Raw genomic sequence first — 11,897 nt, 5'->3', positions numbered from 1 at the left:
GGGGCCAGTGGCCTCCCAGCCCAAGGGTCCACAGCTCCAAGGGTAGAAAGGAGACTGAGCAGCTCTAGCTCCCCCAAACTCGGGCGGTTACCCCACAACACACACACAAAAGCAAGCAGCTTTCAGGAACTGGTATTTATTATCAAAGTCATATTCGATGTCAACAAGATGCCACAACTACAAAAAAAATTGCGCACATTGCAATCTCAATGCAAACAGTCAAATGGAATCCCAGTCATTAAAAAAGTAATTCAAATTACCCCAAAAAGCAACTGAATTTTTTAAACATCTTTATACATCCAGCCAACAAATTAAAATGGTTAACAAGAAAAAATACAAATTCAGAGGTCTGGTATCGATGTTTAAAAAAGGCAACTGCTTAAGCATTTCTATCGATTCGAACATCAATCTCTCGGCCACTCAGCTTCATCCCATTCATCATCCGGCAGGCTCTCTCAGCCACCTCTGGCGACTCAAACTTAACCACACCGCACCCCTTGGACTTCCCATTCTCCATCTTGATGTCGGCATACAGCACGTGGCCTGGGCACAGGGAGGGAAGAAGAGACCACAACTCATCAGGCAAACCCAGAGCTCAGCCTCAGTCTGGGCTCCACTCAGCCCAGATCACCTGTTGGATTTCGGTTGACAGAGTCAAAAGGGAGGGTGGCCCTCGCGCCTGGCGCATGAATGCTCAGAACACAGCGGCTGGAACCCAGCTACTATGGCCCTCAGCCACATTGCCATTCTTCTGCCACAGGACAACAATCTGACCCACCATGAGCATTCCTGGCGGCTTCAAATGCACACTTTTACTCTCAAGAGTTATAAAAAGACGCTGTGTGAAGCCAGCTTTACAGGCAAATTTCACAGAGGCTTCACTTATTTAATACACTGCTCCACCGCATTTACAAGGCCAATGCCAATACCATGGACACTTCTGTACTGTCCAAATACAAGCTTTGTAATAATTGGCAAACAGGTTACAAATATTCATTCAAGCTCCGGTTAAGCATCCAGGTATGTGTCAAGCACCATGGAAACAATCTACAAGGGAAGAGCCACAGAAACACAGGGCCAAGAACACACAGTGTAACCGCAATTCTAGGGCCATCAACTCTGCTTAAGAGGTCAACATCCTGGAGGGCTTCTCACGGGAAAGGTCTAAAACAGCTTAGGGTGACATTAAGTCGTACAGGGGATCGTAGTTTGGGCTTTCTCTTGACAGCAGAGGGACACCTCCGGGCATCTGTGGCAGGGGGAAGTGATCCAATTTGACTTTTCAGAATATCCACTACAACTTGGGAACTAAGGAGTGGAAAGAGGACAAGAACAGGGCAAGAAGGCAGGCTATGGCTCAACAGTTGACCCGAGAGAAGAACCAGGAGAAGCAGCAATTGTGGTGAAATCTGAGTCACTGCAGCAAAAGGAAATGAGAAAACACTGAGGAAGCCTTGATCCAGGGAGCTACCCAGACCTCTGGCTTAGGGCTGGGGCTCCCAACTTGACACGGTTAAAAGAGAAGAGGTGGTAGGCGTGAGGGGCAGGGCCTCAACCGGAGACAACTTCTTTTTGGCCACAAAGTGACCCTTCCAGAATGGCTGCCTGGTGTGCCAGGAAACCTCTATCAGAGACCCTTAGCTTCATCGCACACAAGCTACTGTGTGCCCAGAGCCTGTGAAACCTCACCCAAGGGACCTGCTGGGCGAGTGCTCTCTGAGGCGCAAACCAATAGTGCTATTGTGGAAAACAACCTTGTCTCAGATGTATTTATTTTATTTAGCTTTGTCACTTAGAAGCCATGTGACCTTGGGAACATGATTTGGCCTGACTATAAAATGGGGTCAACACTACCTCCTTTCAAAAACCGGAAGGGGGAAAAAAAGAGAAAAACAAAGATGAAATGAGAACACAGGTGAAAAAGTATCTGACACATAAAAGGAAACTCAACAACCTGCTTGAATATTTGCACAGGCAGAAAAATGGCAAGTCCCATCCATCCTCCAGAGTCACGGAAGGTGTCTGTGAAGACTAGGATGGAAGCCTCGCTGCATGACTCCAATGCAGCACCAACAAGCCACAACACAAGGAAGCACCTAGAAAGCCTCTCAAATACTTACCACATTCGTTGAACTTGTCTTTTAGCATCTTCCATGTAAAATCAAATGGGAGCTGAGGGAGAAAAAGGAGACTGGTGAGTGATTCAACCAAATCCTAATGCACAAACATCAACTGTCTCAGAGTGCCTTTAAAACTTATCACACAGAGAAACTGGCTGACCTTCACACTGAGACTGATCAGCAGAGAACAAAGAGTCTGTCTGCGTGAGGTTCTAAACTAGCACAGCAAGTTCATTCCCTCCTGTCTGCATCTGTCTGTGGAAGCACCATGCACAGAGCAGAACACACAGCTGCCTGTGGTAAGCAGCCCACAGAACCACTGAACAGTAGCTAAAGGTGGTCAATCTGGTAAAGATAATTCAGATACAGCCTTTCCCCCCCCCACCCCTGAACTGTCGTGCCATGTCATTTAGCAGCTCATCAAGCTGACAGTTCAAGAAACTCAAATTCTTCAGATCACTGGCTTTTCCATCCAGTAGTCAGAGAAGCTTAGGATTTCACAAAACCCACTATTTCTGCTGCAGGAGTATTCACGAGCTCTCACATTCCCTCCTCATTCTCCCAACACCAAACTTGGGGGAAAGTGGCAAAGGGCCCTTGCACGCTACTCAGCTCTCCCTCTGACTTCGACCTGTTACCACGCGGTCCTGCTGGCTTCCTGCCCCCTCCTCCCTTGTGCATACAACCCCTGAGAAGTTCCTGAAGAGCCACTTACATTTCTCACAAATATCTGGCAGGCCTTCCTGGCCACCCCAGGAGCATGGCCTCCGGCTCCACCAAAGGAACCTGCGAAGCTTCCTCCAAAGTTGCCACGCTCCATCTCGATGGCACGGTCAAAGCTGGCACCGCCACCACCACCCATGGCCAGGCCCATGCGCTCAATGCCAGCGCCCAGGGCCGGGCCCATGGCGGGACCCATGCGCTCCAGGCTGTTGGCGCCCATGCGCTCCAGGCCCATGCGCTCGAGACTGTTGGCGCCCATACGCTCCAGGCCCATGCGCTCCAGGTTGTTGGCGCCCATGCGCTCCAGGCCGGTGGCCATGCGATCCATCACAGGGCCCATGCGCTCCAGGCCTGCCCCCATGCCTGCGGGCACCATGCGCTCCATGCTCAGGCCCATGCGCTCGATGGCAGGGCCCATTCGCTCCACGCCAGAGCCCATGCGCTCGATGGTCTGGCCCACACGGTCAATGGGTGCGGCCATACGCTCCAGGCCAAAGCCCATGCCGGCACCCATGCGCTCCACACCAGAGCCGATGCGCTCCATGGTCTGGCCCATGCGCTCGATGCTGGAGGCCATGTGGTCGAGGCCCAGTGGGCCCATGCGCTCGATGCCGGAGCCCATGCGCTCGACTGAGCCCATGCGGTCCATGACCAGGCCCATGCGCTCAATCTCAGAGCCCACACGATCCATGCCGTGGCCCAGGCCTGCACCCATGCGCTCCATGCCGGCACCCCCAATGCGGTCAATGCCGGGGCCCATCCTCTCAATTCCAGGGACACTGCCTCCACCTCCACCTAAAACAGAGACATGAAATGTGTCAGGCATATGTCAGGTACTTGAGGATCTGTGTGCACACCATGCCAGGAGGGTTCCCTGGGTGCAGAGGCCTGGGCACTTCACAAGCTCAATCACGGTTCAGAAATTTTAAGTCCCACAATAAGTTATCATTAGATATCCTGCAAATGTTGACAACTGTTAAAGCTGGGTAGTGAGTACATCATTCTTCCTACTTCTGTGCCACAGTTAATTTCCATAATAAAATTTAAAGAGGGAAAAAACCCACCCCGAGAACTTTGATCAGCAATGTTCTCCACATTACTTCGAAAGTGCTAATACTTGTGACAAGCTTTGTGAGCAACAGGCATCAACTCCTTGAGAACTCTGCAGTTTCCCCACCACCAGACATTGATAAAGGCTCTGGGGGGCGGCGGGGGCGGGGGGAGCGCAAGGGACAGAAACCCCACACTCAGATGGTCACCCGACATAATGGATTACATGGATTATAATGGGGACAATTAAAATTGCTCACAACTTCTATCCTCTCCCAACTTGTCCCTCTACAATGCCCTGCTGGTAACCAGTCTGGCTGCATTTCCTTAGCACCTCCACGGCATAAGTAAGTTATTACACAGCCATGTAATCAGGCAGAGATAAAGAAAACAAACACCAACACCAATACAGATCCTCATGTACAAATGAACACAGCCAGCCACTTCTAGGGAACCTTACTCTGTCACGGAAACCGCCAACCGACTTTGCCGTGTATAACTTTGCTAGCTTTGGAGGAAAAAAATCTGATGGCACTGCAGAGTAGATTTAGTAACAGGCCTGGGATCAGTCCCTCACTGTCATGGTTCAGCTGGACACACGCTGGCAGGTCAGCAGTGCACAGCCGACCCTGTGATGCTTACAATTCTGGAGAAGGAGGGTCTGGCTCCACCACCAAGGCCACTGGCCACCAAGTTTTTCCACATGCAGAGCCCGAGAGTCCCCCTCACTCAAGCTTCACGACCACCACCACCTGCCTCTGAAAAATGGGCAGCTGGGCCCTCAGCCAGCCCATTCCTGAATCAAGCAGCCCAGGCCAAGATGCAAATTCCAAAAGAGGAAATTCAGCCGTTTCTTTGATTCTCTAACTGACCAAAGCTGTGACCTCGCACGAGTCATGCCACTTCTCGGTGACTGTTTCCTTGGCTGAATAACAGTGCACCAAGTGGCAAAATATAAACACAATTTTAAGAATATTAAGCTTTCACAGAAGAAATATCTCAGCAACTATAAATAATGTAAGAGACCTAGAGAGGGTGGGTAGCATCCCCAAAAGTACCAAAAATGAGGGTGACACTCCAGATGCCAATAGCAGCAGAGAACTAGGAAGAAACGGTACCCACATGGAGTTCGAGAATCAGCCCACCACAGAAATAAATCCAGCAAGTGGAGTTACCAAGGAAATGCCAAGATGCTCAGAGCCATGAGGGAAAAAAAAAAAAATCAGACTGAATTAAAGTACATTTAGTTTTAGGTACCCCTTAAAAAAAAGTGTATTAATGGGAAAATATATTCCAAAATATTTACAGCATTCATCGCAGGGCAATGAGATTTCAGGTATTTACTTTCTTCATAATGTTCTGAATTTTTGTGAGTACACATGTACATAGGAAACATATGCTATGATTAGGTGGTGTACACTTTTATAATCAGGTGAAATATTTACTTTTAGCAATTTACAATTTTATAATACTAGAAACAAGAAAGCCCCCAGATTACACAGACATTTTGACAATGGCTAACGTGTACGCAGCACATACGTAGGTCCTCTTTTATGCATTAACTCATTTACTCTACAGAACAACCCTATGAGGTAGGTACCATTATATCCCCATTTTACAGTACGAAAAACAGAGAAGTTCAGTAACTTGCCAAATGTCACACAGCTAGGAGGAGCCAGAGCTGGTTCCCCACCCCAGGCAGTCTATTTTAGAGCCCATGCTTTCACCACTACACTACTATCCCCGGTAACACAGGCCTATTCTAAAAATCAAAACATCAAAACTAAGCGTTTCCTACCTCCTCCCTGCTTTGCAATGATCTCTCCTCTCTTCAGTGCATTACTTAGGATTTCTAAGGAAATCAGGAAGAAAAAAAAATTAGCCAAATTCCTCTATGGTAATAGAAATTTATTACAGATTCCAGAGCAGGACTACTACTAATTAAAAAATAAAAAAGGAAAGGGGAAGGGGTTGAGAAATACACACACAGACAAGGTCATTTTACTGGAAAACTGTAAGGGTCCTTGATGATGGGTCATGATGCTAGAGTCCCATGTAGCTCCAGAGTCTGAGGCCCATTTGGCAGGGCCTCTGGTACTGCACCCACGAGCTGAACTTGGAAGGTTAGAGCAAGAATGGGGCCAGTAGCACAGTTTTCTAAAGCTGGTCCAGACACTCAGTACTCACAGACTGAAGCGTGCACTCACCCACCCAGATCCAATCAGCACCTCACAGTTACCCTTCAACAAACTACCGCTGTAGCTACACTTAGAGCCCAACCCCAGAAAACCAGCAGCAACCGCATGCAGTACTGGAAATATGACCTAATCAACGAGCCAGGCAAGGGAAGACTGCAGCAAACTGAGCCTACAAGCCCTGCCTGGAAGGAGCTAAATGTGATGGTAACCAAGTGACAGACAAAGCCTCAGGTAAACAAAACCCCAACACACTCAGCTTTCCAAAACAGCAATACTGCTGCTTGCTGGCTGGCAGTTCATTCAAACCTCTATTAAGTTTGTCTAATGCTATCATTAGTGTTAGCTTTTAAGTTTCTTCTGGGTCTTTCACTATATAAAAGAAACTTGTACCCACCCCCTCTCTGGTCCTGAAGTGTGCTGAGCAACATGGACAACAGCCACAGAGCACATATCATATTTTGACCATGACCGTGAGAGATTAAACCCTAGCCCTGCAGCTGTTTCAAGTATTACAACTACCTGCTAAAGGAAGGGGATGGGAAAGTACACCAAGAAAACAGACCTCCAGCCAGGAAGCAAGACCGGGGCTTATTCTTCCATGATGCCTGGGAGCCTACTCAGCACGCCCAGGCCTAGGTTCTAGCTCCTAAAACAGCACTTGGATCAAACCATTCCCTGGCAAAAGACTTCACAATCAGCCGACCACCGATTTGAAGAGAAAGGCCAAATTATTTTCATGGGTGTTCACAGGGCCCCCTGCTCTGACTTAAAACTTTATAATCTGTTCTGTTCTTCCCACCCCAAATAGACTGACATCTCCAAGCCTCTGCACCTGATGCTGCCCGCCCTCTCTGTGGGCCAGTACCCCACTTCTACCTATGCTGAAGTCCAGCCCCTCCAGCGTGAACTGCATCTCCTGCATGGTCTTCTTACACCCCTGCCTGGATCCTGTGTTCTCTGAGCAAAACACTTCTATCAAGCATCTAGAGCAGTGCTTTTTCAAATCTTAACACAGAAAATGATCGCCTTTGTGTGGTGCTCACATAGCTGCCGAGAGCCCGGGAATCAACATCTCCACTGGCTCCCTCAACTAGGCCACTTCTACGTGCTGATCTCTGGTGCTGCCCCAAGCCACTCTGAGCACCGTCTCCTCAGCTACACCACATCCTTCAAAGTTAAGGATCACATATCTATCTATAGCCCTGGAGCACCAAGTACAGTTGTTTGCACAAAGAACTACTGCCTTGATAGGAAAGAAGGGATACTGAATAGGGAGAGCACTACAAAAGTAGCACACCAAAATGATCCAACTGTCAAGTAAATAATACAGAAAAAAAAGATCAAGAACTGAATCTGAAAAAAAAAAAAACAATCCAGGCAACTACTCTGAAAACCTGACTTAAAGATTTTACTTGGTACAAAGACCATTTCACTAACTTGAGTCTGATCATAAGTAGCAGGAGAACAAAAGCTCCTTGCTCTTGCCCATGGTCACTCTGGGAAGCCTCAGGACAAACAGACCATGGTCTCAATCAGAAAGAAGGTGCCAAAGTAGCAGGAGATAGGCCTGCAGATGACCTTCCTATATTCAGGTCAGGACAGGACGTGTTTCCTGATGCCACGTGAAATAACCTCACCAGTCCACCTCTTGTGCCTCCACAGGATCTGGGACAAGGCTGACAAGCCTCATCACAGAGGTGAGGTGAGAGGACCCAGAGCAGCAAAGGACTGAAGGCTCAAGAGCAGCACAAAGTGCCTGTGGGAGGAAAGTCACGTGCCATTTTGTTCTTCTCTCCACAGGTATCCATCCACAAATTAGTATTTGCAGCCAAATGACAATAAACTAAAATTTTTTAATACCCTACCATTTCAAGACACAAAAAACAAAGCCAGTCATGGCAACAAGCAACTTTTAACTGACCTAGTCACATACAGATTATGAACTCACCCCCAAATTCTAAAGCTCTGGAACAATCTAGAATAAAGCTACAGTCATATCAAGTAAGTACAGAAAAAGTAAATCTTCAGTACCAGCTACTTTTTTTCCCTCCTTTTTCTTTTTTTTTTTTTAAAGAAGAAAGCAAAGCTAGTTTTGATGCAAGAAAAATCACTTAATTATCCTAACCATGGTCAGGGGGACAAATGAAACAAAAGCCAACAGTCTACTCTGAGAGAAACAGTTCCTAATAATTCCTGGTTTCCATGAAGGAAACAAAGAAGATAGGATTCCTGGAGATAAATACAGCTCAGCTCATACAAACTAGACATAAAAAAGCTTAAAATCCTCACAGCTAGCCCAAGGTGTCCCATAAAGACAGGCTGAACACTCTTTGAGGTTATCACCTAGTAGCCGCCTATCTGCACAGGCTGAGAAGCTGATGAAGATGGAGGAGGGGGTGTTGGGGAGAGAGTTATCCATGCTCTAAATCTCCTTTGTGAGAAACAAACTTCAGAGCCCAGGAATAGACAATCTCCTTATTCCAAACTAACTAAGAATCAGGCTGACAGATTCTCAGAAACGTCTAAACTCCAAACAGGGGAAGACATCCATGGAAAAGTAAAGAAGAAACTGCTTTGCAAACTAACCAAAACTACATTTAGACAGACCCAATACTCCAGGCCTTCCAACATTAGGAAACTTCCCTGTTCACCAAGATCTCTTTCAATTGCATCAGCAAGCACACCGTCATCCTTTGTTAACTGGAACACCAGAGGCCCCTGGACTAAGGAGACTCACACCCCCACTGAGCAGGGCCTTGAAGATCTCTACCGTGACTACACAGCCACAACAGTCATGTAAACACAGCAGTTTTTAACTCCACAGCAAGAAAACACCTTATACCAATGTGAAAAAAGCAGCCATCTGAAAAGACTAAAGACAAATGGTGCTGTTGATACCAATAAAAAAATTCAAGGACCAAAAGTTCGTATCTAGACCTAAAAAACATACAATTTTTTTAAAGCCTAAGGAAAAATAGCTGACTTTGCCTAAGAACCTCCCGACATCGGGGTGAGCCTGCACCCCCGGGGGGTTGACCCCGCCCACATAGGGGCCCATGGGGCCTTCTTACCCATTCCTCTGCCAAGGGGCTCTCCAAAGCTTCGAGACATTCCCATTTCATTTCTGGCAAAGTCTCTCTCAAATCCTCCACCCATGCCACGCTCCATCTCTGTGGAAAAAAATATTACCCTAGGCCTTTCCAAGAATACCATCATGTTTTAGACATTAAAAACAAAAAACTATAAACACACAACAGCTACCAGCAAGTCAGCATGTTTTAGTTTTTCTATAGGAAACCATCGTTCATCCTTTATTCCTTAAAAAAGGAAGTCACCTCAAATGAATCCCTGAAAACAACCCACCTTTAGTCCATTAGGACTAATTTCCAGCTTACACACAGTCACACAATGGATACACCAAGCACCCAGTACTGCAGTAACTGGTGTGGGGAGGCTGCAGTGCATGAGGCATCAAAGGTAGGCTGCAGGAGAGCCTGCCTATGTTACAGCAGCAGCAGGTACCACCTCTGGGGCACCTCCCACATGCCCTGCCCTGCCCAGGGCTTTATTTGTGCTATTATTTCATGGAATCCTCACAACCAGACTGTACACCTACATTACCCTCCATCACCACTGCCCCTTTACAAAGAAACTGAGGCTCAAATGACAGCATCTTGACCAAGGTCACATGCCTGGTAAGGAGTGAGGCAAAGGCTGGAACCTAACTCCAATGCAAAAACCCATGTTCCAATCACAAGCACAACCATGAGAACAGAGAAAGACGCCTGTGTGCAAACAACATGACTTCTCTACTGACAACTGGAGTGGTTTCATCTACATAATGGGGTTTGGTAACTTCATTATTTTTTTCTATGCTGATTGCAGTAGTATTTGTTGTTTTTCAGTGTCTTTTTTTTTAAACAAATTTATTAATTTACTTATTTATTTTTGGCTGTGTTGGGTCTTCGTTGCTGCGCATGGGCTTTCTCTAGTTGCGGCGAGCGGGGGCTACTGTTGCGGTGTGCGGGCTCAGTAGTTGTGGCGCACGGGCTTAGTTGCTCCGCGGCATGTGAGATCTTCCCGGACCAGGGCTCGAACCCGTGTCCCCTGCACTGGCAGGCGGATTCTTAACCGCTGCACCACCAGGGAAGTTCCACAATGTCTTTTAAAAACAAAGGTCTTCGGACTTCCCTGGTGGCGCAGCGGTCAAGAATCCGCCTGCCAGTGCAGGGGACACGGGTTCGAGCCCTGGTCCGGGAAGATCTCACATGCCGCGGAGCAACTAAGCCCGTGCGCCACAACTACTGAGCCTGCGCTCTAGAGCCCGCAAACCACCACTACTAAGCCCATGAGCCACAACTACTGAAGCCTGCGCACCTAGAGCCCATGCTCTGCAATGAGAAGCCTGCGCACCGCAACGAAGAGCAGCCCCCACCCGCCGCAACTAGAGAAACCCCGTGCGCAGCAACGAACATCCAACGCAGCCAAAATTAAATAAATAAATTTATTTAAAAACAACAACAACAAGGTCTTAGCTTCTGTGGGGGAAAAGCCCCGCCACAGCTGTCACCTGTTTGAGAAACCCTTTCATGACTCCTGTCACTGGCTACTTCTTTCCTTGTATATTCATCTAAAGCAAGACTTAAAATGTGCATCACACTTTGTCTCCTTTCCATACCGAGAGGTCCCTGGAAAACCCAGTTAATTAATCTTGCTCCTTAGAAATATCAGGTATACATGTGCTACATAATGGACATCTTTTACTGCACAACTACAAAATATGCAGCTGGAGCCCCTATACTTTGAAAGAAGTAAATGAGTCTATTACAAACGTGGAAGCGGACTAGCATTATGAATTAATAAGAAGATGCAGCAGATGACAATGGTGGACTTTACATTCATAGCTTGAATCCACCCAACTGAATCCCATAGGTTGGTGGCATGCTATCTGCTGGAAATATATCTGACTTGTGCGAGCCTGTATATGCAGAACAGAAATCCCAGAGTGGCACCGTAATGGATGGGGGCTCTCCTGCACTCCTTTAATCCTTACTGTAAGCCCGTGAAGAAGACACCCCCCACACACATTAGGAAGTCACATGCAGGCAGTAATGTGTTGGCAAAGGCCTCAGAATTTATCTTCCCAACTGTCAACAGAGTGTAGAGTACAGAGAACCAACCCTGTACGAACTCCAATGTACTCCCCACCGACACAAAAAAGAGAGCAAGAGAGACAGAGAAAGAATTTTCATTGTCAAATATTGCATCAAACCAGTCATCATTTAATATTTGATGATCTTTCAATTTAAAATTTTTGTACCCGTTCTATAAAGATTTGACCTCTACTGGTTGGTTGACTAGCCCTGAGAATCTGATTTCTAATCAGTCTAATGTTGTCAGCACCTGTGACTATAATGTGATGCATCATGATAATCAACTAAACATTAAGTTAAATCTGAAACATCCCTATCAACTTTTTCCCAGTGATCAAAACCTTCCTTGGACGCAGCACCCAAGGGCTCTAGAGCCAATTCCACCCAAATCTCAAAACAGCTCCAGGGCAAGGAAGGCCCTGTTCTCTGCTGTAGAGGATGGAGAAGGAGGACTCTGAGTATCTATCTGTATCAGAGAGCAACTAATAAGCACACAGCGTAAGAACACATCTTCCACTGTGGCTCTTCAGGACAATCAGCACTCTGAACCTTGAATCACCAGGCTCAGAAGCGTGACTGCTGCATTCCACCTGCCAGATTACCAAAGACTTTGTCCCCGTGGCTCAGCACAGCTCCCACCCTCGTTTCCATCT

General features: G+C 47.1%; 1 protein-coding gene across 11 annotated transcripts in view; it reads right to left on the bottom strand.

The window, feature by feature from the left end:
- Positions 1 to 126: 126 nt before the first annotated feature.
- The window catches only part of HNRNPM (heterogeneous nuclear ribonucleoprotein M), a 175,560-nt gene continuing 163,789 nt past the window's right edge, over positions 127 to 11,897 (bottom strand). For 5 of the 11 annotated variants that reach the window (XM_082837070.1, XM_082837072.1, XM_082837075.1 and 2 more), the window contains 4 exons: positions 5,692 to 5,745; positions 2,836 to 3,638; positions 2,121 to 2,172; positions 127 to 543 (listed from right to left, as the gene is read on the bottom strand). In XM_082837070.1, the coding sequence (XP_082693196.1) occupies positions 380 to 543; positions 2,121 to 2,172; positions 2,836 to 3,638; positions 5,692 to 5,745 (1,073 nt within the window). In that variant the 3' untranslated portion in view covers positions 127 to 379. Of the gene's footprint in view, positions 544 to 2,120; positions 2,173 to 2,835; positions 3,639 to 5,691; positions 5,746 to 9,162; positions 9,262 to 11,897 lie in introns of all 11 variants that reach the window. The other 6 variants (XM_082837065.1, XM_082837069.1, XM_082837071.1 and 3 more) reach the window with 2 other exon arrangements.

The sequence above is a fragment of the Leucopleurus acutus genome, assembly GCF_964270905.1.
Source record: "Leucopleurus acutus genome assembly, chromosome: 3".
Classification (NCBI taxonomy): domain Eukaryota; kingdom Metazoa; phylum Chordata; class Mammalia; order Artiodactyla; family Delphinidae; genus Leucopleurus; species Leucopleurus acutus.
Note: the sequence above shows the minus strand (reverse complement) of the source record. Positions and strands in the feature narration are given on the sequence as shown.